The 25,929-nt window shown below is 37.6% G+C and overlaps 1 protein-coding gene and 1 pseudogene across 1 annotated transcript; both read left to right on the forward strand.

Moving 5' to 3' along the window:
* The first annotated feature begins 278 nt into the window (after positions 1–278).
* On the forward strand, positions 279–2,869 carry LOC131527116 (serine/threonine-protein kinase pim-1-like; annotated as a pseudogene).
* A 7,322-nt stretch (positions 2,870–10,191) lies between these two features.
* On the forward strand, positions 10,192–22,012 carry rpf2 (ribosome production factor 2 homolog). The gene is made up of 10 exons (XM_058756920.1): positions 10,192–10,322; positions 11,615–11,747; positions 13,207–13,244; positions 13,329–13,368; positions 14,411–14,492; positions 14,570–14,646; positions 14,743–14,842; positions 20,343–20,445; positions 20,524–20,668; positions 21,664–22,012. The coding sequence occupies exons 1-10, from the start codon at positions 10,300–10,302 to the stop codon at positions 21,838–21,840; spliced, it is 918 nt and encodes a 305-aa protein (XP_058612903.1). The 5' UTR covers positions 10,192–10,299; the 3' UTR covers positions 21,841–22,012.
* The last annotated feature ends 3,917 nt before the right edge of the window (positions 22,013–25,929 follow it).

The following is a 25,929-nucleotide window of genomic DNA, read 5'->3' on the forward strand; positions in this document are numbered from 1 at the left end:
CTTCACACACACCGTGTGCATCATCATCATCAGCAGTATAATCAGGTGTAGTCGTGATCAAACGATGTCTACAGCAGCTGAGCGCAGTGAGTCTGAGCGCGCGCCTGTCGCTCGAGCCGCCTGGGCTTCGAAAGCATCGAGCTTCGACAGAATCGATCTGAACCATGAGATGAAGGACAGCAGCCCAGCAGGTGAGATGAGATCAACAGCAGTCATCTGTGTTACTGAGCTCAGTGTTTGACCTCTTTGACAAGAACATCCAGCTTTCCAGCAATATTATGAACTTGGATACAGTAATACTTTCTTCTGTCGTCGGTTTACTGTCAGGAGTTTGTTGATCTGGAGTCAGAGGTGTTTGTTTCTAATAGTTTCTCTTCTTTCTTCAAAGGGAAGCAGGGGAAAGCGCTGCGTGTCTTCTTCCGGAAGCTGTGCAAGGCTGTGAAGCGGCGGACAGAGTGGTGCGTCTCACAGCGCAGACGGACGCTCATCTGGACGATCCCGAGGTGACGGCTGTCCCGGGTCCGACGGCCGTTCCTGAGCTGCTGTGTCTGCCGGGTCAGGTGTGTGAAGATCCGGAGCCACGTTCCTCCGGGATCAGAGAGCCAACGCTTCTCCCAGATCTCTGTCACAGTGAGTCATTATTACTGTACTTCATGCATCTCTAGTAACAATAACTCGACGAAGACATGTGTTGTGCTGCAGGTTCTCATGTAATCTGTGGTCAGAGGTGTTTCTAATGGTTTGCTCTCCTCTGGTTTTAGAAAAAGCTAAGAAAGGAAGGAAGAGGAGAGTCTTCTTCCGGAGAGCTTGTGAGGCTGTGAAGCAGCTCTTCCCCTGCTGCGACCCGGACAGAGTCCAGCCTCCTAAAGCAGAGCCGGAGCCGGAGCCGGACCGACCCCAGCTCGTTCTGCCGGAGCAGGACCGGGTCTCTGCAGACCTCCAGTCGTCTCGTGAGGAAGAAGCTCCCTCCGAGATCCAGGCTCACGATGCAGTTCTGTCCGGTTCAGCATCTGGTCCAGTGTCCGGCCTGGTGTCCGGTTCAGAGTCCGGTCCAGTGTCCGGCCTGGTCTCCGGTTCAGAGTCCGGTCCGGTGTCCGGTTCAGAGTCCGGTCCGGTGTCGATCGTGTCAGAAACAGCACCGGACACAGTGTCGCCTGATCCAGAAGTCCAGCTGCCTCAAGGCGAGTCTTTACTGCTTTGCATGTTATTTCTGCTGTTATTGTCTCTTTATCGACGCTTGACCTGCAGTGCATCTGAAACTAAAGGAAGTCTCTTGATTTGATGGTTCTTCAGCGCTGCTGTTGACAGTCAAAGGAACTTGTCTCAAACGTGTCCATCTTCTGTTTCTGTGTGTTTTTCAGGATCCGTCGTGTCTTTGTTTGAAGTGGGACATCTGATCGCATCAGGGAGCTTCAGCAAGGTCTATGAGGGAACACACATATTCAGCGACAAAGTGAAGGTTGCTCTGAAGTGTGTCCCCAAGCGCAGAGCGGACCGCTATCTTGACATTGTAAGTTGGCTAAACCTGCAGAACATGTGCTGTTTTATAACCTGCAGCTGGAACAGAAGACGGCAAGCTAACGGTTGTTGTGTTCGTCTCTTCTCAGCCTGGTCACTCCAAACCTGTGCTTGCTGAAGCGGCTCTGATGCTGCGGCTGGGAGAAGCGCCCTCGTGCCCCAACATCATGGAGCTACACCAGTGGCTGGAGGACGAGCAGCTTCACTCTCATTATGGAGTACCCTGAACCCTGCAGGACCTTGGAGGATTACATCTTGTTCTCCGGCCCGTCAGTGAAGCACAAGCACGCTTGTTCATGCTTCAGGTGCTTCAAGCGGTCAAACACTGCCATGAGCGTGGAGTTTATCACGGTGATATCCGCTCGAGGAACATCCTGGTGACTCTCCACAGTCTGGAGCTCAAGCTCATCGACTTCCGCTGCGCTCGTCTGATCAGCAGCGAGGGCTTTAACAGCAGCCAATACCAAGGTGAGTCTGGCTGATGATCACGTGATGTCGTGTTGTTGATGGTGACGCGTGCAGAAGCACTGAAGCTGTGTGTCTCTCGCAGGATCAGACGCATACACCCCGCCTGAGGTCCTCGGCCAGTCCATATTCCACGCCGCAGCAGCAGACGTCTGGGCGCTGGCGGTTCTGCTCTTTGAGATCATTCACAGATATCTGCCCTTCGAAAGCTTTGATGCCATTCAGCACGGCTACCTCAGGATGGGTCCCACCTTATCCACAGGTGAACGCACAAACAGCTCCACATTGTGCGGTTCTGATGAGGTGTGACGTGTGGAGACTAACCGCCTCTCTGAACTCTTCCCAGCGTGCCATGACCTGATTTTCCACTGCTTGAGCCGTAATCCAGTTCACCGGCTGACGCTCCAGCAGCTGGAGGAGCACCGCTGGATGAAAGCCTAGACTGCAAGAAGGCCGGGATCTCGATGTGCATCAGACAGAGCAGAGCGGAGGAGTTTAATGAGTGACCGGCGGCGTCTCGAGGAGTCTCAGGAGATGCGGCGAGACTCTGGAGCTGCAGGTAAATTAACGACGGTGTTCACATGCACATCAGAGCATCAGCAGACGGCAAAGCAGCGTTTGTGTTCACATGCTCGTATTCTGAACCCACGAACACCTGCAGCTCCGTCAGTGATCGACCGCTCGAAACACAAAGAACCACGAGAAATACTTCACAACGCTGCTGTCTGTAGAAATTAGAAAGATCATAAGAAATTCTAAAATTAGACATTCAGAAGTGCATGTAAACATAGTCACATAATTAGTGCTTCACAAATTATTAATGTAAGAAACGTAAAAAAAAAAATGCTGTTTTTTAAATAATATTTCAGAAAGTAAATGTAGTCAAACACTTAGTGCTTTATTAGTAATATTGAAGTAAAAAATTTAAATGAAAAAAGTCCACCACGTTATAAAATTTCAGAAAGTAAAACTAATTGGTGGCTTACAGTGACATTAACGTAAGAAATCTAAAAAAAAAAGAAGGAAAAAAAAACAATTTTCTAATAATATTTCAGAAAGGAAATGCTATTTTTTTAAAAATAATATTTCAGAAAGTAAATGCTATTTTTCATAATATTTCAGAAAGGAAATGCTATTTTTAAAAAAATAATATTTCAGAAAGGAAATGCTATTTTTAAAAAAATAATATTTCAGAAAGGAAATGCTATTTTTTAAATAATATTTCAGAAAGGAAATGCTATTTTTAAATAATATTTCAGAAAGGAAATGCTATTTTTAAATAATATTTCAGAAAGGAAATGCTATTTTTAAATAATATTTCAGAAAGAAATGCTATTTTTAAATAATATTTCAGAAAGGAAATGCTATTTTTAAATAATATTTCAGAAAGGAAATGCTATTTTTAAATAATATTTCAGAAAGGAAATGCTATTTTTTAAATAATATTTCAGAAAGGAAATGCTATTTTTTAAATAATATTTCAGAAAGGAAATGCTATTTTTAAAATAATATTTCAGAAAGGAAATGCTATTTTTTAAATAATATTTCAGAAAGGAAATGCTATTTTTTAATAATATTTCAGAAAGGAAATGTAGTCACTAATTGGTGGCTTATAGTGACATTAACATAAGAAATAAAAAAAAGAGAGCTATTTTTTTAATAATATTTCAGAAAGGAAATGCTATTTTTAATAATATTTCAGAAAGGAAATGCTATTTTTTTTAAATAATATTTCAGAAAGGAAATGCTATTTTTTAATAATATTTCAGAAAGGAAATGTAGTCACTAATTGGTGGCTTATAGTGACATTAACATAAGAAATAAAAAAAAAGAGAGCTATTTTTTTAATAATATTTCAGAAAGTAAATGCTATTTTTTTTAAATAATATTTCAGAAAGGAAATGCTATTTTTTAATAATATTTCAGAAAGTAAATGTAGTCACTAATTGGTGGCTTATAGTGACATTAACATAAGAAATAAAAAAAAAAGAGAGCTATTTTTTTAATAATATTTCAGAAAGTAAATGCTATTTTTTTCATAATATTTCAGAAAGTAAATGCTATTTTTAAAAAAAATAATATTTCAGAAAGTAAATATAGTCACTAATTGGTGGCTTATAGTGACATTAACATAATCAAAAAAAAGAAAAAAAGAGCTTTTTTTTAATAATATTTCAGAAAGTAAATGCTATTTTTGTTTAAATAATATTTCAGAAAGTAAATGCTATTTTTCATAATATTTCAGAAAGTAAATGCTATTTTTCATAATATTTCAGAAAGTAAATGTAGTCACTAATTGGTGGCTTATAGTGACATTAACATAAGAAAAGAAAAAAAAGAGCTATTTTTTTAATAATATTTCAGAAAGGAAATGCTATTTTTTTTTAAATAATATTTCAGAAAGGAAATGCTATTTTTAATAATATTTCAGAAAGTAAATGCTATTTTTTTTTAAATATTTCAGAAAGGAAATGCTATTTTTCATAATATTTCAGAAAGTAAATGTAGTCACTAATTGGTGGCTTATAGTGACATTAACATAAGAAAAAAAAAAAAGAGCTATTTTTTTAATAATATTTCAGAAAGTAAATGCTATTTTTTTTTTAAATAATATTTCAGAAAGTAAATGCTATTTTTCATAATATTTCAGAAAGTAAATGTAGTCACTAATTGGTGGCTTATAGTGACATTAACATAAGAAAAGAAAAAAAAGAGCTATTTTTTTAATAATATTTCAGAAAGGAAATGCTATTTTTTTTCATAATATTTCAGAAAGTAAATGCTATTTAAAAAAAAATATTTCAGAAAGTAAATAGTCACTAATTGGTGGCTTATAGTGACATTAACATAAGAAATAAAAAAAAAAGAGCTATTTTTTTAATAATATTTCAGAAAGTAAATGCTATTTTTTTTTACAAATATTTCAGAAAGGAAATGCTATTTTTAATAATATTTCAGAAAGGAAATGCTATTTTTAATAATATTTCAGAAAGGAAATGCTATTTTTAATAATATTTCAGAAAGGAAATGCTATTTTTTAATAATATTTCAGAAAGGAAATGTAGTCACTAATTGGTGGCTTATTACTGACATTAACATAAGAAATAAAAAAAAAGAGCTATTTTTTTAATAATATTTCAGAAAGTAAATGCTATTTTTTTTTTACAAATATTTCAGAAAGTAAATGCTATTTAAAAAATAATATTTCAGAAAGTAAATAGTCACTAATTGGTGGCTTATAGTGACATTAACATAAGAAATAAAAAAAAGAGCTATTTTTTTAATAATATTTCAGAAAGTAAATGCTATTTTTTTTTTACAAATATTTCAGAAAGGAAATGCTATTTTTAATAATATTTCAGAAAGGAAATGCTATTTTTAATAATATTTCAGAAAGGAAATGCTATTTTTAATAATATTTCAGAAAGGAAATGCTATTTTTAATAATATTTCAGAAAGGAAATGCTATTTTTTAATAATATTTCAGAAAGTAAATGTAGTCACTAATTGGTGGCTTATTACTGACATTAATGTAAGAAATGTAAAAAAAAAAAAGAAGCTATTTTTGTATAATATTTCTGAACTTTGCTAATAACTAATAATTGATTAATGTAGTAATTTCTAAATGTATTAAAAATGAATAAAAATATTTTTAATCAAACCAGTGATCATTTTATTGCCAGTGCAGGAGTCGAAGCGATGAACGAGTCTTTCACTCACATTCTCTCTTTATATATATATATTTCTGTATGACACAGTGAAGGTTTGTGGGTGTAGGACGTGGTTAACGGGGCGTGTCCTGAAGCACACAGTGTGTTTCAGAGTTTACTGAGCGTGCAGGTCACTCATCAGCAGCTCTGGTCAGATCCAGCTTCAGCGTGTTTGTTCCTCCTCTCAGTCCTGACAGGTACACCTGTGGTTTGGGTACGTTACTCTCTCCGTCCCGCTTCGTCTGGCTGGCGCTTTTTATATCGTTCCTTATAACACTGGGGCTGAATTAATCTTGATATTGATTCATTATACTGACCAGTTTATCAGTCAATCTGTCCTGTGCTATCACATCAACACACAACCCACCACAGAACCTGCCTTTCTTATCAGCTTATTGAGTTTGTTCTTCTCCTTCTCCAACAATCCCCCTCCCAGCAGGTGACCGCATACAAGATCACAGATGATCCCACAGAATCATAAAAGCTCTTCAACAGTACCTGACATACGCCAAAGGATCTGTCGACTGGGACCCTTCTTATAAACCTGTATTGTATTGTCAGACCAATCAAGCTTGTTATTCAAACATACACCCAGGTACTTATATGACGTGACAATCTCAATTTGAGAATAAAATATTGTATATTCACTGGCACCACTTTATGAGGATATCTACTAAATCAAGCACAATTTCCTTGGTCTTACTAGCATTAAGCCTAAGACAATTTGTTTCACACCAGTCCACAAAACTCTTTAAAAGCTCCCTATGTTCACTCTCATCATGATCCTTTATACAGCCAACAATTGCAGAATCATCAGAAAATGTCTGAAGATGACAGTTTTTGGAGTTGGACTGAAAATCTGATGTATAAAAAGTAAATAAAAACGGATCTAAATCCGTTCCTTGAGGAACACCAGTGTTACACGTTACATACTGTGGTCTATTTGAGAGGTGTAATACTCTGGTGTAATCCAGCGTTTTCTAACTTATTCTTGAGTAATGCAGGCTGGATAGTGTTGAATGCACTAGAAAAGTCAAAAAAGTCTCTAACAGACTCACAAGTGGGAAAATAAGATGATCTTAAAACTGAAGGAGGATGTAAATAGGAACTCTGCCATATACCATCTGGAAGTGAACATTTTAAATCACTAGATCCTCCATCAAATCTATTAAAAAATCTATTAATTTTATCCACCCAGGTCTGTCCACCAGGGGCAGTACATCCCTGTACTCTACTTCCATTACCAGACATCCTGTTTTAACTTTTGTTTCATTTATAACCCTCCTTAATTTTAACTTTTAATCATTTCTGTACCCGCTTCAGCTCCTCTCTATCACCCACAAAGAAGGCCCTCTGTTTTTCGTTTAATAACGCCTTTAGCTCAGGGGTAACCCATGGCTTGTTATTTGAGTAACATTTAACCTTTTTGGTGGGTTATCTTTAACCTGCTGTGTTGTCAACAGAAAAGTTTATATAGTCTGTAATACACTCTGTTAAACTATCGATGTCAATTCAAGTTTATTTGTATAGCGCTTTTTACAATCGTTGCAAAGCAGCTTTACAGGAAATTAAGTTTCTACTATATATATATGCATACACATACGCACACATGCACATATATATATATATATATATATATATATATATATATATATATATATATATATATATATATATATATATATATATATATATATATATATACACATACATACAGAAGAAACCCAATATATTTAAGTTATGACAGACTTAACTTGGTAATTATGTGTTGTCTGAGGGTTGGCATCCTCCGTGGTCCTCTGAGGTGTTGCCATCATCTCTTCTCAGGTGTTTGGTCGTCCCGGATCTTTTTAAGGGTTGGATCCAGACTGACGCTTCAGTAATTCCTAGTTACCTCTGGATGTTAATCCCGTGGCAGAATCAGAGAAACAGACAGAGACGTAATTAGCGTAGCTGCTGTTCTATTCAAGCAAAAATGATTTGTTCAACCCAATCTAAAGATTTATAATGTACATTTGATCAGATATAAATGCAGTACAAGATTATAACATGCATTATGTGAATGCTTGGCTAAATAGATGTCTTTAATCTAGATTTAAACAGAGAGAGTGTGTCTGAACCCCGAACGTTATCAGGAAGGCTATTCCAGAGTTTGGGAGCCAAATGTGAAAAAGCTCTGCCTCCTTTAGTGGACTTTGCTATCCTAGGTACTACCAGAAGTCCAGAGCTTTGCGACCTTAGAGAGCGGGTTGGATTGTAGCGTGGTAGAAGACTAGTTAGGCATGCAGGAGATAAACCATTTAGTGCCTTATAGGCAAGTAATACTATTTTGTCAGTGCAGAGACTGTAAAATTGGGGTAATATGATCATATTTTGTGTCGCTTCTAATATAACACCCAGATTTTTGACTGTAGAGGAAGCAACAGTACATCCGTCTAGTTGCAAATTGTAATCAAAAAGATTCTGAGTACTGTTTTTTGGTCCAATAAGTAATATCTCGGTCTTATCCGAATTTAATAGGAGGAAATTATTGGTCATCCAATCTTTTACATTTTTAACACAATCTATTAGCTTAGATAGTTCAGAAGTTTCATCTGGTCTTGTTGAGATATATAGTTGAGTATCATCAGCATAACAATGAAAACTAATCCCGTATTTTCTAATAATATCACCAAGGGGCAACATGTATATTGAAAATAGCAGAGGACCTAGGACAGATCCTTGTGGTACTCCATACTTTACTGGTGATAGTTGAGATGGCTCCCCGTTTAAAAAAACAAAGTGGTAGCGATCGGATAGGTAGGATCTAAACCATCTTAAAGCCTGCCCTTGAATACCCGTATAGTTTTGTAATGGATCTATGAGCATGTCATGATCTATAGTGTGGAACGCAGCACTAAGATCAAGTAAAACTAGCAATTAGGTGCAGCCTTGGTCTGACGCAAGAAGCAAGTCATTTGTAATTTTAACAAGTGCAGTTTCTGTGCTATGGTGAGGCCTGAAACCTGACTGAAATTCTTCATAGAGATCATTTTTTTGCAAGAAGAAGCACAATTGAGCAGACACAACTTTTTCTAAAATTTTAGACATAAACGGCAGATTTGAAATGGGTCTGTCAGTTTTTTGCCAGTTCACTAGGATCTAGTTGTGGTTTCTTAATAAGAGGCTTAATAACCGCCAGCTTGAATGGTTTTGGGACGTGACCTAAAGATAACGATGAGTTAATAATATTGAGAAGCGGTTCTTCTGCTACAGGTAACAACTCTTTCAGTAGTTTAGTGGGTAAAGGATCTAATAAACATGTTGCTGGTTTAGATGCAGTGATAAGTTTATTTAGTTCTTCCTGTCCTATAGTTGTAAAGCACTGAAGTTTTTCTTTGGGAGCGGTGAATGAAACTGAAGTACTAGACGCTGTAGAACCTACATTTGTTATTGCATTTCTAATCCTCATCATGCGATTTACATAGAATTACCCAATCCGTAGTCTCAAAACAATCCATTAATGCCTCACAGACCGAATCAGACCATACTTTCATTGTTCTAGTAGTTGGAAGAAGTAGTGTGACTTTATTCTGCAGACTGGCCTGAGACAGAGTTTCTCACAGGGTTAAATTCTCTAATGTGTGTCTGGATTGAGATCTGTCCAGACTGGACTATAGCAATGCTCTCTTGGCAGGTCTTCCAGCCAGTTCCATCAAACCTTCACAATTAATCCAGAACGCGGCAGAAAGGTTCATTTTTAATGAGCCCAAAAGAATGCACGTCACACCTCTGTTTATCAATTTGCACTGGCTACCAATAGCTGCTCGCATAAAATTCAGACTGTGCTCTATCTCTGTGCCAAATTTCACAACTTTTTCTGTATGTTTATATGGACTGACAGAAGAAGAAGAGATACAATATTTGCTTGGCCCCCAAAGACTATAAATGGGGCCACATTCTTTGACGAAAAGTTTAAAAACAGCGCTAGAAATGACAAAAGACCTAATAAAACATGTCTAATCAAAGAGAAAATGTTGCCGTGACATTTACGAACAACATCGGAAACACTAATGTTTTCTGTTATTATTAATTGTTAAGCACAAACTAAGAAAAGTAAAACAAACCTTCAACATTTTAATAATGAAATAAAAGCACCAGTTTTGTCCGCGAGAGCGTGGGTAGACTATATAATCGGGTTGTGCGTTTATTTATTTTTGGCCTATTAATGTCTACTCATGTCATTTGATTTATTTATTTTTAATTGAGTCATTGTGTCCTCTATAGAGGGCATATCACAAAATATGAATAAAATATCATTATTTGAAAATACTATTTTTCAATTTTTTTTCTTGTGCTTTAAACAATGTAAAAATACTAAATTCACAAAACGTTTTTGTCTTGTTCTCATCGCTTCACGAAATGGCTTTACTTTTCACTCCATTATTAACGTATTTCTTATTAAACTGAAACAAAAAAAAATCGTGTCGTGTTTTGTGATGTGAAGAAAACAATTTTAGCGACCCTTATTATGTAACTTCCGGGCTCCACCGGAAGCCGGTGTCGTTTCGCCGGCTTCACTCTGCGCAGTTTCACGTGTTCCCATCGCTTCATACAGATTTCCACGATGGCACATCGGGACGGGATCGTGTGAGTAAACTTATCAGCGCTTCACGTTTACTAGCGTCGCTTCAGTTAAGCTGTAGTTAGTGAGCTCAGCGGTCTCTTCACCATCACAGATCAAATACTGAAGCACTATCAGAGATAGATGCACTGTGCTGTGTTAAGAGTCTTCACGAAATACTCTGCTGTTATTACCATGTGACCTCACTAATATAATAAAACTCCTTTAAAGGCTTGTAAATCAGCCCAGTCGTGTTTCTGTGAACTGAGGCTGTGGTTTAAGGATTAGGACATAAATACTCTACAAATCCTACGGTTCAATAGCATTTGACTGGTAATGTTTTTTAAAGTCTATTCTTACCAAGCCTGCATGTAGGCCTGTTTGATCTAAAGTACGGCGAAGAGAGAGAAAACACTTATTTTAGTTTGAATATATTTTCAAATGTAATTTATTTCTGTGATCAAAGCTGTATTTCCAGCATCATTACTCCAGTCTTCAGCGTCACGTGATCCTTCAGAAATCAGTCTAATATGCTGATTTTCTTGCCAAATATTAATATTTATTAATATTATTATGTTGAAAACAGCTGAGAGAATTTTTTCAGGTTTCTTTGATTAATAGAAAGTTCAGAAGAACAGTATTTATCAGAAATGGACAACTTTTGTAACATTTATAAATCACTTTTGATCAATTAAATGCATTCTTGCTAAATAAACGTATTAATTTCTATAATCCCCCCCCCCTCCTCCAAGATTTTGAATGGTATAGTGTATAATGTTACAAAAGCTTTTATTTCAGATAAATGCAAATCTATGGATCTTTCTATTCATCACAGAATCCTGAAAAATGTACTCCACTGTTTTAAATATTGATAATAGTAATAAAAAAAGTGTTTCTTGCAGCAAATCAGCATATTATAATGATGGTGAAAATTCAACTTTGATCACAGAAATCTATTACTTTTTAAAATATATTCAAATAGAAAGCAGTTATTTTAAATAGTAAAAATATTTCACAATATTACTGTTTTTGCTGTATTTTGGATCAAATCAATGCAGGCTTGGTGAACAGAAGAGACTTTTTAAGGAACTTCTGACTGGTAGTGTATAATATAAAGTTGAAAGAAATTGAAGCCTGAGATGGGCTCACTAATATAGTGAAATAAACCTGTCTGTGTACCTACTTAAGCATGTTTTGATGTCCTCACTTGAAAAAAACAGTATGCAGTAAGGTTTGTGTGAGCTGAATGGACTGTAGAGCAGCAGGAGTCTCTGTAGAGACTGATGTGTGTGTGTGTGTGTGTGTGGGGGCTCCTCAGGAAGGCGAAGACGAGGCGCTCCAAACGCTTCCTGCAGAGCTGCGAGCCCAAGCTGATCGAGGGCCAGAAGAACAGCATGATCATCAAAGGAGGGAACACCAGCGAGACGGTCTCTCAGGCGCTGAAGGACGTGGTGAGACGCCGCTGACTGTCATGTGCATCTCTCAGTGAAGCACGGTTCTGTGATGGGCAGTAAATCTCCATCCGAAGGCCAGAGAAACTCCAAGAAACCCAGGAAATCCCTATAGAGACCGAGCGTGTTTAGGCCACGCCCACACCGAGGGAGGGGACAATCCAACGCTCTCCATTGACTTTGTACTGCGGGAAGCTGCCTCCTTATAAGTCATTTCTGACTTATAAAACACAGAACAATGTCTGAAAGCTGCTGTGTGACAAGGTAAACAAGCTAAAAAACCCAGAACTACATTGTTATAAGCTGTCGACTCAAAAAACGGGACACAAATAGTTGTAGATGTCGGGGTATTTCACGTTGGGCCATCTCAGTTTGATCATTTCTCAAACAAAAGGAAGGTAAGGAAAAGGGGCGCTGACATAGACCAATAAAATTGAGTTTCTCAGTATATCCCCTCCTCTCAGGTTCACATCGGGTGGTCAAATAATCCTTTGACATGATTAAAATAATGAATGGCTCCTGACGCTGATTACGTTTTCCTCCGGTGGGCGCAGTTCTCAGAGTAATATGATGTGATTCACTCTACTATTGTTTCCTTAAATGCTTGTTTTTTGGGTCGACAGCTTATAAAAACATAGTTGTGGGTTTTTTAGCTTGTTTGCTGTACACCTCGTCACACAGCAGCTTTTAGACATTGCTCTGTTTTCTGTTATAAGTCAGAAATGACGAGGAGGCAGCTTCCGCAGTATAAAGTCAATGGAGAGCGCTGGATTGTGAAAATCACCTTTAAAGTTGTCCAAATGAAGTTCTTAGCAATGCATATTACTAATCAAAAATTAAGATTTGATATTTATTGTAAGAAATTTACAAAATATCTTCATGGAACATGATCTTTACTTAATATCCTAATGATTTTTGGCATAAAAGAGAAATGTATAATTTTGACCCATACAATGTATTGTTGGATATTGCTACAAATATAGCTGTGCTGCTTATGACTGCTTCTGTGCTGCAGGCTCACATATTATAATGCAATTCCTTTATCACTGCATAGAATACTATGAAATATGCTGTGTGCCTTATTCTGTGTAAGAAGCCACGTCTATAGCATTTATTTCAAACACTCGACTGATGTTATGAAGTGAGTTTGGAGGAAAAATGTGATATTTTCAGATGGAGCAGCACTTACTACACGGAGCACAGTTCACTGAGAAGCTGTGCAAACAGCCGTCATTATCACAGAACGATATCATTGATTTCACAGTCATCTGAATTTTTTATCTTTTTTTTTTTTTTGCGTAGCTTGTCAGTGATCTCCGGCTCTCTGTAGTAAATACTGCTCCGTCTGAAAGCAGGTGATGGAGATTTACTACTGATCACAGAACCGGCTTCACTGACGAGATGCTCCCTCCTTCACTGCTTGTGTGTTTCTTCATCTGTGTCTGTCTGTCGTTCTCAGTACGCGCTGAAGAAACCCAACGCCGTGCTCTACAAGAGGTGAGTGTGCCGCGCCGCCGCAGCTTGAGCTCGAGGTGTATGCGACTGTGATTGTGATTGTGTTTGTGGTTGTTGTGTTGTCAGGAAGAACATGGTGCGGCCGTTCGACGACTCCACGGCGCTGGTGAGCTCATGATTCACGACTCTGACCGAGGGCTGTGCCATGTATAGCATCTGCAATAACATCGTAACTGTTGTTTTAACAATGTGTGATTTGACGTCGAGTATATCACAAAAACAAACACACCTACAGACAGCACGCTTACATTACGTGATGAAGTCTAGTAGGATAGATTAGTGCGAGCGTGTTTTCACTGCATGATTCAGTTTAGTAAAATACATTAGAATGATCACAAAATCAAGATATGGGGGCAGAAAATGTATGTAGTTAATCAATGACACAAAGAGTGCCGTTTTTATCTCTAAAAATTGGCATGATTACAAATGTGATATTGATTTTATGCAACAGTTGGCAGTTTTAATTTCACATTTAAAGTATCTTTTCGAAGAGGATTGCGGCCAAGCAATAATACAAAAATAAAACCATCTTCAGATTAAAGTTGTTAAATTTAGAGAAAAAGTCGAAATAAAATGTTGAGAATACACTCATTAAGTTACGTGAAAAAAGTTGTTAAACTTCGAGACTGTTTCTTTAAGTGTTCCTCAGAGCTGCATTAAACCGTGTGTAAACGCATCTAAACACTTTAGACGCAGCGTCTGTGTTTCCTCTGCACTGCAAAGAAGAATTTTGTCAATACTGATTTAATTTGCTCGGTAACAGCCCAAATGTCTTATTATTCTATTTCACTGATTAAATGTAAAAATTCTACTCAAAAGATGAAGCACTTTTACTTTATAAAAGTAAAAATGCCCATAAAAGGTAAAAATCAATTTAAACTTACTGGAAAAGATTAATTTCTATCAGTGTGAACTGACCACCGCACAGAATATGAAGGATATCAAAAACTTTAGGACTCAGCTGTCCACGGCAGTCCTTATCAGCACAATAACACACTCAGCAAAATATCGTCTAATTATCGTTATCGGTAAAATCCCAGAAAATATGGAGATATAAATTGTCTATCTCACACAGTCCTGCTCTGACCGTAACGAAGCCTCATATGGGATCCTCAGCGCCTAACATTCGTCTGTTTGCTTTCCTTCAGGAATTCTTCTCCAAGAAATCAGACTGTTCCTTGTTTCTGTTCGGCTCGCACAACAAGAAGAGGCCCAACAACCTGATATTCGGTGCGTGAGAGCGGTCAGAGGTGAGAGGTCGTGTTAGAGGAAGAGCTTGTGTTGACTTGTGTCTGTGCCGCTCACAGGACGCATGTTTGACTTCCACCTGCTGGACATGTTCGAGCTGGGCATCGAGAGCTTCGTGTCTCTGAGAAACCTGAAGGTACGCCGCAGAGATGACTCCTGAGCGTCATTATCTGTGTGTGACGCGCCTGACCTGACCTGAGCTGTCTGTGTGTGTGTGTGTGTGTGTGTGAAGACGGACACGTGTCCTGAGGGCACCAAACCGCTGCTGGTGTTCGCCGGGGAGCTGTTCGAGACGGACCGGGAGCATCAGCGCTTGAGGAACCTGCTGACAGGTGATTCACCTCACACTCACTCACTCGCCGCTCGCTCGCTCGCACGCACGCAGTCTGGCATATTTGGTTTACGGGGACTCTCCATAAGCGTAATGGTTTTTATACTGTACTTACTGTATGTGCTATTGTCCTACACCAACTCTACACCTAAACCTACCCCTTACAGGAGACTGTCTGTATTTTTAGATTTTCAAAAAAACACCATTTAGTATGTTATTTTTTTTAAGCCAGTTCACACATACTCACACTCACTCACTCACACACTCACACGCACGCACACACTCTCGCACACACACACACACACTCTCTCACACACACACACACACACACACACACACACACACGTTTGTTTTTGTGAAAAGTGGGGACATCCCATAGGCGTAATGGTTTTTATACTGTACTTACTGTATGTGCTATTGCCCTACACCAACCCTACACCTAAACCTACCCCTTACAGGAAACTTTGTGCATTTCAACTTTCCCCAAAAAAACCTCACTCTGAGTGATTTATAAGCGTTTTGAAAAGTGGGGACATGGGTCAATGTCCTGAGATGTCACCTTCACCTTGTAATACCTGCCATACCCTCGTCATTATACACATCTATGTCCTGACTTTTCACAAAAACGCGCTCTCACTCACACACACACACACACACACACACTCTCTCTCTCTCACACACACACAGACACAAGGGTAGGGATGTGCGCTACGACTAACTGAAAATTGAGTGTTTAATCTTGTCGTTTTACATTGACACACTTTCCTATTTTGATATTGGAAGGTTGCTTTGACACAATCTGTATTGTTAAAGCTGCGGTCCGTAACTTTTTTGGGTTAAAAATGATCAAAAATCAGTATTTGAGTAAGTACATAACCAGCCAGTGTTCAAAGCTATCACCTTACTTTATCCCGATTCACAGCGGTTAGCTTATAATAATGTTTTGTAATTTGAGTGGTACGGGTAGGATTTCGTGGGAAATTCGAGCATGGCACTGCGTCATTACGTCACATCTGTAAACAGAAGTTTTCCCGGCTAGTATGCTATCGCATCTGAGGATCCTGCAGGTGATCGTTTATAGCCTTTTCTCACAGCAGCTGGAATAATTAAATTTATCATTTTGATGGCGGATTGTAATCCAGAGAGGATTATGTGTTTATGAAACACATGTGAATGAAATTAAATTATATTTCAGTTTTAAAGGTACGTCTGATTACAGATAGCCTGGGATTACAAAGGATTTGTATTTTAAAGAAAACCAGTTCAAAGGGAGAATAATTTGCTTTTTGGGTTAAAAGAATTTCTGAATGTGAAATTCGAATGGTATGACAATTAGATTAGACTGTACAGAAACTGAAATCTATACGCTAATACACACTATACTCATAGTCACGCAATGCTGATGTTGTTAACATTAATAATTTGAGAATAAAGTATAACAATAATAATAATTTGCATGGTTTGTGGTATAAGCTAATCGATCGTTAGATTTAATCACCATTTGTAGCCCGATTTGTTGTAATGCTTTTTTCCTCAGTTGGTCAGAACAAACGTGGCAGACTTGTTACTTACTTGTTCAGATGGCAATATACGGTGAAAACCCTAACCTTCAGGTTACAAGCCCGACTCCCTAACCATTAGGCCACGACTACCCCTTTCTGCAATTAACAGCAATTCCATGTTTTCAAACAGAGATGGCGACAAAGAGGCAAAACTTACAGACTGCAGCTTTAAAAGCGCTATATAAATAACGGTGACTTGACGACTAATTTGGAAGTTTTGTATCCGACTAGTCAAACTAGAAACCCCCAAAAAATGGCAAAAGAAAAAAACTGTGCATGTGTATATAACCACATATATATATATATATTATGGTAATTTGAATGATAAAATCATGTTGTTGTTTTTTCCTTCTCTCGTGTAATGGACTATTGTTTTCAGTGTCGACTAGCAGGTAGGGGTGGCCGATACGAGCTAAAATTCATATCACAGTATTTTCCACTGTCCAGACAATATCGATGATATCGCGATATGAGAAAACAAATTGGAATCACATTTTAGTAGACCTTAGTTAAATTACAGGCAAAATGTGTATTTTAACCTTATATAACTAGCGAATGTACTGAAAGAACCTGCAGATTCTCTCTCTGACAGCAGATGGCCTCAGTTCAGCGCTCCTTTGTTACCGCTGTAAATAAAGCTGCGCTTATGAACACGGCGGTAAGAGAAAATCTTTGTCTGTTGTTGTGTTTTTACACCGGTATAAAGGTCTAATACTTCACATCTTCATCATCCATAAGTATCTCACAATCTAGTGATGCATAATTAGCTCTTGCCTGGATAGAAGTTGTTAGAAGTTTTAGACGCTTTCTCCCGGTGACCGTCCTGGCTCGCACTGATGAGGTTGTGTTCAGGTTCAGATAACTAGTTATTATTAATTAATCACTCAGAGACTTGTTTTAAAAAGTTAACGAATCACCAACACACTGGTTTCGTTTAATTAAATAACAATAACTCATAAACAAATAACAAAAATAACAGCGAGTAGTCTTCACCACGAAATGTCGGCCTCGACAAATAGTCTAACACGCATTTATATAGTCTTTGCATAAATCTCATTAAAACCTCCCATAACTCTTCCGTCTTCTGCCAGTGCTTGTGTCTGCCTCCTCCCTCAACATAGGATACACTTTTACACAGCTTTCAACACTTATACTTTCATAACAGGAGTCTGGAGTTTCACTGTTTCTAAATCTTTAGTCAATCTTTGTAATTCAGCTGAAAAATCACACAATTCAATCATCTCTCTATCAATTTCATTATTCTCTTATTTGTTGATTCTTGCTTTCTCATCAACCTCAGAATTGCCTTCATCTTGAAGATGATCTTTCGGTCCTCCCGCTCTCTCTCGAGCCGGTCTGCGACGTTCCTCCTCCTCCTCCTGTTTCTTGACCTCCCTACTCCAGTTTTGTTGTATTCCTTGAACTAAAAAATCGTCAAAATCAATTTCTATTTTGTCTGACCTTTTCTTATCGTTCCTGTTAGAGGATCGGACAGGAAATTGCATATCAGATAGGTTGGGACCTTCTCCTTCACTGTCCATCCAATGAAATCCGTGAATATGTAACCGTATCCACAGTATAGCAAAATCCATATGGCACAACATAATACAGTCACATTAATACCGGTATAGCGCCCACCCCTACCAGCAGGAGCTGTACCGTATACTCGATTACTCGACTATAGAGCAGGAACAAATGTTAAATCTTAACATTTAAATTTTACTGTGAGATGGACAATTAAGAATCAAATCACAGCGTATCTGAAATTAGTGAGGTTTTCTAATAAAGTGTAGATGTAATATGTAAGCAGCTGCTCCATAACAAGAATAGCAATGTACACTAGAGGCTGACATGTTTTTGGGAATCCCGCGGGATTGTAATAACACTGATACCCAACTTTATACACATATACAGTTTATTTACATAGAAGGTATAATTTAATTCTGAACTCAATTCTAGTTGTCCTGTCTCTTTATGCTCTCCTGTTTGCTCTGGTGTGGCTGGTCACGTGAATGACGTATGCAGTCCGTGACAGACAGTTAACGGCTGGTCTGTGTGGTAATACACTCGGGCAGGACATCCAAACACTCACCCTCACCTATCATTCATCAACCACAAATATGGCTTTTCATCTGAAAGATGTATGTAGTAGCAACTTTACATGGCTGCTCAATATGATGTTAACCTAGAGAAATGTGCACTATTGAAGTGTTTGTGTGGAGCTGAACAGTAGCTCGCTGCAGGACAGGCGCCGGTGCGCTCACTTGCTCTTAAAATCTCCGTAATTTTACAGATAAATACAGATAAAAGTAGCCTAATACATCTTTCGAATCTGTAAAGACTATAAAGACGCTTATTTGTGTGCACTCAGAATAACAACGAAACATTGCGCTTCTGTAATTAAAGCAAACAGGATGCGCTCTCTGCCGTCTCGGTCTCTGTGAACTTGAGCGAGAAACTCCATGAAAAATATATCTATAGAGAGTGAAATGTCTACTTTAAAATGAAACAATCAAATAGAAAATGTGTTAGCATGCATGATTTACATGAAATTTAATGTGTGTGCAATGCACACTGTTTAAGATGGCTTTCAGTTCAATATAGTAACAAAAAACTACATTTTGGATTTTTATTCAGTTTAGGTGGGCACTGTTTAGGTGTGATCTGTACTGTATTTTTACTGTAACCGACAGATTCCGGTAAAAAAAAACACACGACACAACACGGTAGTGGGAGGGAATGGGAGTCATTCTTCTGAGATTGGGACGGGACGGCAAAGGTTTGAAAATCCACTCTCGTGTCTCACTCTACACTGCACACATCAGTTTTGACATGCCATATTTCTGTCCCGTGCTAGAATCACTGTCAGTCGCAGCTTCAGAGTGAATCACGCATTTATATATGTCACTTTATATGTCATTCTGCAAAACTCTGCAGCGCGTAATCGGCCATCAGTCCTCTCAGCACCATGAAAAACATTGCTTTTATTCAGCGGGTTATAGCTATATAGCCTGGACAGTGCGAAAGACCGTTCACGTTACGTTCACTAAAAAGCTGTCACTCACTCGTCTCACAACCTTCCATTAAAATCAAACATCTCTGATTGGTCATTGTGTTCAAGAGCTCAACAAACATGTCTGTGATTGGCTACATTTCTCGCCGCTGCAAAAACATGCTGTAAATAGGAATATTTCACGTTCTTCAGAGCTCAAACCTCAAAAGCAATGGGGGCGTTTCTTAAACCGGTTTCACCAATAATAATACATTATTACAGTATCAGCTGGGGTGCTCTTGCTTTTGTTTCAGGGAGCTTATATTTAAAATTGACTTTGTTATTTTTTACCCATGTTTTAATTTTTGTAACAAAATGATTTGTGATCAAATATTAAAGTTGAAGGTTGAAGACCCTTGGTGTAGCACATATATTTATTTTTAACATGCTTATTCTGACTTTTACTTATTAAAATATATAAAAGAAAAATAATCATATTAAATTATATTTTAAATTATTAAAATCGTATTAGTTTCTATTAATATTGAAGGCTGTATGCTTAATATGTAGCTCTGCTTGACACACTATCGGGGGGTCTCGGTCTCCTCAGGGGTCCTTACCCTGAAAAACGTTGAAGACCCCTGTGCTACACTGAATAACAATGGAACATTTTCACCCATATTGTGACACTTTATTTAAAACAAAGTAGACACTTCACTTGTGTTTAATATGCTTTCTGTGATTTTACATGACCATAAACAGTTGGGGTGAATATCCTGATTTGTAGTTGTTTTAGTTAATTTGGTCTTATTTTATATCATGCATGTCATGTCTCTGCTGACAGCATCTGTTAACCAATCAGAATGAAACATCTGATGAGCGGAGTATGTGTGTGTGTGCTCCACACATTGACTGAGTGTCTCTCTCTCTCTGTGTGTGTGTGTCAGATTTCTTCTGTGGGCCGCGGGTGTCGGCGGTGCGTCTGGCCGGACTGGAGCACGTGCTTCACTTCACGGCGCTGGAGGGCAAGATCTACATGCGCAGCTACAAGTAAAACCCCATCGGTCCATCAGATGGCTGCAGATGGTGACGAGTGATGTTCTCCTGACGCTCTGCTTGTGTTCACAGAGTGCTGCTGAAGAAGTCCGGCTGTCGCACGCCCCGGATCCAGCTGCAGGACATGGGCCCTTCCTTTGACTTCGTCATGAGGAGAAGTCACATGGCCTCAGACGACCTGTACAGAACCGCTCACAAACAGCCCAAAGGAGTGAAGGTAACACACACACACACACACACACACGTTTGTTTTTGTGAAAAGTGGGGACTCTCCATAGGCGTAATGGTTTTTATACTGTACTTACTGTATGTGCTATTGTCCTACACCAACCCTACACCTAAACCTACCCCTTACAGGAGACTGTCTGCTATTTCAGATTCTCAATACACTCCATTCTGTGTGATTTATAAGCGTTTTGAAAAGTGGGGACATGGAGTAATGTCCTGAAAAGTCACCTTCTCCTTGTAATACCTGTCATACCCTTGTTATTATACACATCTATGTCCTCATTTGTCACACAAATGCACCTCATTTTATTTTCTCAGACTGTTTTCAACAAAATATTCAAGACAAATTATAAATGAATCTGTGTTCTTTTATTATTTCTCAGTCAAAATGCTGCACATTTCTTTGGGAAATTGACAAGTCGAATAACAAAACTTTTTAAAGTTTTTAAAACAAATCCCAAATCAAATAAATACAAATACAGGAAATCTCTTGATACGAACAGACTAGGCTTGACGTGTGCTCTTTCCAGTTAAACTTAGAGGCAAGCACTGCAAACAAAGACGAGCAGGTTTTGATGTAACTCTACATTTCAAAATTAGAGGCAAAAACAGAATGCTCTGAATTAGGTTTGTGAAATGATGCCACGTAAAACACACCTGCAGGCGCAAAAGAGAAGCAGCAGACGGCTGAACGAGACGCAGATTCACTCTCTGACAGCAGGTGGCGCTTCTGAAACTTCCATGCTTTTTGACAAAATTAAAAAGATGCCATTTTCTCATCTTTCTGCTTTTGGTATTAAATTAAAAAACATTCAGGGTCCCTCGCCTCCTAGAGCGGTTTGTCTGTCAGGTTAATGATACTGATGTTCTCGAACAGAGACCTGACGCTTTTATCTCGGCGAGTAAAGAAAACATGGTCTCCAGCCTCTCGTGCTGATGTCAGTGCTGATCCGTGATCATCGTCTGCTTCTGTTTCACTCACAGCCCAAGAAGAAGAAGAACATCTCCCACGATGCTTTCGGCACCAGACTGGGCCGCGTGCACATGCAGAAACAGAACCTGGACAAGCTCCAGACGCGCAAGATGAAGGGCCTGAGGAAGAGGAGGGGAGAGCGGACGGCAGAGACGCCGGCGGCCAAAGCACCGCGGACAGACGAGTGACGCCGGAGGACCACAGACACCTGAGACTGTCCTACAAGATCCGCAAAACACATCCCTTTACTCTTTCAACAATTAAACCGTTGTTTTTCCTGCAAGTTTAATATTCTGACCTAATGAAATTTCATTTAGATTTTCTTATAAAATAATAAAATACATTTAATTCATATTCAAAGCTTGGCATCTGTTCTGTGTTTTTCACTGCTGTAATACATACATCTGTGCTCCGTGTTAATTATCAGCAGGCTGCTCACGTGTGTATGTGCACATACGTGTGATATGCAGCCTTAACACTCTTGATTCTTCACTGATTGGTGAATAAGACGCTTCAGTTTAGCTGTGATTTATTGAATCATATTTGAGAGAGAAACAGCAGAGAGATCATACGGTTTCATTGGGTCACTGAATATGAATGTGGTTTGTAAACGATTGTTTAACGGTGCTATGTCACTATTATTCTCTGATCAAATGAGCTTTACTGGTTTATAGCAACATCACTGACCTTCAGACATCATTGTTCACCGCTGCCAGCAAACAGATTCACAATCATAGCATGACATTGAAAACGATGCATTAGTGTTGAGAGAGTAATGAAGGCAGACTGAACCTATATGATGATGATGATGATGATGATGATGGTGTTGTTTCTCACTACAGTCTCACAGATCTTGAACCAAAAACTCTTCACCAAACACCAATGACTTGTACATACACTACATGGACAAAAGTATTGGGACACCCCTTCTTTAGAACAGAAAAAGGCACTTCCAAAACTGTGGCAACAAAGATGGAAACACAATTCATGTATTTCAAAAATGTATTTCCGTCTCTGTTGCAACAGTTTTGGAAGTGTCTAAAATGACTGAACCCATATGTACAAGTCATTGGTGTTTGGTGAAGAGTTTTTGGCTCAAGATCTGCATTTAAAGTCACAGCAGAGGTGTTCAGCTGGGATTAGGACTTGGCTTTCTGCAGACCAGTCAAGTTCTTCCACACTGACTCAATCAAACATTTCTTTTTGAACCTTGTCTTATACACAGAGACATTGTCATGTTAGAATAGAAAAGGGTCCTGTCCAAACTGTTGCTTTAACATTAGAAGCACACAATTCCCGAGAATATCATTATATGCTTCAACATTAAGATTTGTACTCATGGAAATTACTAAAGCAGTCAAACCTGTTCATTAGAAGGGGGTGACCCAATACTTTTGGCAATATAGTGTATACATTTTCTGTCTGATTGCATTTTTTTTCAGTTAAAAATTGGTTTAAATGCATAAAAAAGATGCCATATATCAGTACCTCTCCCACATATGTACCAACTTTAATTTTTCAAAAAACATTAGTTATTTGTAATTTTTCTGTTATTAAAAGTGTCAAAACGTGGTGCGACCGTCCGACCATAACTGTTGTTTTGGAAACATCTTTGAAATTACCCTAAATTTATTCAGATTAATTTTCTGCACTATTTGGCATGTTTTCCAAAGTGTTTTGTAATCCTGTATAAAATTGCAAAGCATTTGTATTTATATTTCCATCATAATATTCAAACAAACTTTGTCCGATAATCTCCATTTTATGAAATATCATGTGGTGCAACCATCAAGAAACTACCATTTTGGTACTTTTATGTTGAAATCTATTCAAAGATAGGACGTTGCATCATGTAACAATTTGCAAAACCACCCATGGAAGCATCAAGCAGGTTTGTAACTCTTTCAAGTTTGGAAAAAAAACACATTTGGATATCACGTGGTATGATCTCAAAAAAAACAAAACAGAAAAAAACAATGAATATTAAGTTATTTCTACAAGCATTTATTTTTATTATAAAATTCATAGTGACCTTTCATAGAAAGCTAGCTTGTTTTGTTTAGGTGACCAATTGTGTGCTTGTAAATTTTGACTGAATTTGAAAATATCATGTGGTGCGACCACTGCAGAGTGTTTTCCATTATAGATATATGTCCCAGATTCACAGTTTTTGTGCTTTTATATTCAATTGATGGCTTATATACATAAAATACTTTATTTTAATATAATTTGGAATAGATTTTTATGCAGTTTGGGTCATTTTGAGTGGTTTATGTGTAATCTTTGTACAATATGAGAAAAAAAGGAATTTAGAGCATCTAATTTTAGATTGGTAATTATGCATTTATGAGTAATTTATTATATCAAGTCAAGTCACTATTATTTGTATAGCGCTTTTAACAATGCAAATTGTGTCAAAGCAGCTTTACATCAGCTTTACAATATTTAGACGGGGAAATAGTGTCGAAATATATATTTATTAATAACTATTTTAATCTATTTTACCAGATTCCACTGCCAAGCAAAGTAAAATAAACGCTCACCATAAACGCAGCATGTTAATTCTGACCCTGCAGTCAAGCACAAACTCCAGATGTTATTTTCGGCTGTAAGAAAGATGTTTATGATTTCATGTCAGAACCTGAGCCAGCAACTCTAAATTGACCCTTAGCAAAGACCTGTCCTTAGTTACTGTTGCTACGTCAGACAAACCATCCGACAAACCATGGCACTTTTATGCCACGCATCATGTTCTCGCCGACATACAAGACAGAGCAGGTTACTTTCGGTATTAAACAGTTAAACAGGTCTGAGTTCAAATTCAAATTTTGTCTTTTTTTTTTTTTTTTAAGAAATTCAAACAAATATGTCAGATCGCTGTAGCACCTCAGTTCAAGCGGCATGTGATCAATCATTTCTTACTAGTTATAGCACAAAATAAACATGAACGAACATCAGAAGGAATCTTGTTTCAACTGTGAAAAGATGTCAATAAACACTATTCTTCAAGTTCAAGTCCACCGACATTAATCTACTCTCATCTGGTTTGTTTGTCGGACAAAAATGGCAGATTCGGCATTATGATTGCTCAGATTGCCTGTTAATCAAACTCCCGCCGAAGGGTCAATTGAGCAGCCAAGGTTGGGCAAAGTTTAGAAATAACTGGGTCTAAAAAAATGACTGCAGTTAATGCCATATGCTGAACTTTTCACACATTTCTTTAAATAGAGTTTTAATGATGATTTAAATTAAAAATAAATTAGAGAATTTCTGTGGCTGATATATGAATCACTACTATAGTATACTTAAGTGAATGGTATTTTAAAAATATTTTTTATCAGTTTTATGCAATTTACAGAAATAAGTCTGCTAACTCTGAAATTATAGAACAAAAATATGAGATCATTATGTACAAAAACTCAAAAGAAATGCAAATACTTTGTTTCTAAACACTTATAAATACACTGCCGCTCAAAAGTTTGGGATCAGTAAGATTTTTTTATGTTTTTAAGGGAGTCTCTTCTGCTCATCAAGGCTGTATCTATTCAATCAAAAACACAGGAAAAAAACAGTAATATTGTGAAATCTTATTGCAATTTCTAATATTGGTTTCCTATTTTAATATACTTTAAACTGTAATTTATTTCTGTGATGCGCAGCTGTATTTTCAGCATCATTACTCCATTCTTCAGTGTCACATGATCTTCAGAAATCATAATAATATGCTGATTTATGAGTGTTGAAACTGTGCTGCTTCATATTGTTTTTTGGAACGTGTGATACTTTTTTCTTTGATTCATTGATGAATACAAAGTTAAAAAGAGCAGCATTTGTTCAAAATAAAAATATTTTCTAACAATAGAAGTCTTTACTGTGACTTTTTATTCATTTAACACATCCCTCCTGAATAAAAGTATTAATTTCTTTAAAAAAAAAGAAAAAAATGTACTGACCCCAAACTTTTGAATAGCATTGTATATTGTAACACAAAATGTCTTTTTTTTATATATAAATGCTGTTCTTTTTAACTTTTTATTAATCAGAGAATCCTAAAAAATATATATATATATCACAGGCCCCCAAAAAAATATGAAGCAGCACAACGGTTTCCAACATTGATAATAAATCAGCATATTAGAATGATTTCTGAAGACTGGAAAAGTAATGCATCTGCATCACAGAAATAAATTATATTTTAAAGTATATTAAAATAGAAAACTGTTATTTTAAATTGCAATAATATTTCACAAAATAACATTTTTGATCAAATAAATACA

Source organism: Onychostoma macrolepis, chromosome 20 (assembly GCF_012432095.1).
Source record: "Onychostoma macrolepis isolate SWU-2019 chromosome 20, ASM1243209v1, whole genome shotgun sequence".
Classification (NCBI taxonomy): domain Eukaryota; kingdom Metazoa; phylum Chordata; class Actinopteri; order Cypriniformes; family Cyprinidae; genus Onychostoma; species Onychostoma macrolepis.

Coding starts and splice junctions, on each gene's coding strand:
- rpf2 (XM_058756920.1), top strand. CDS start 10,300: ATGGCACATCGGGACGGGATCGT. Junction 11,748..13,206: donor CTCAGGCGCTGAAGGACGTG/GTGAGACGCCGC, acceptor TGTCGTTCTCAG/TACGCGCTGAAGAAACCCAA. Junction 14,647..14,742: donor TGTCTCTGAGAAACCTGAAG/GTACGCCGCAGA, acceptor GTGTGTGTGAAG/ACGGACACGTGTCCTGAGGG.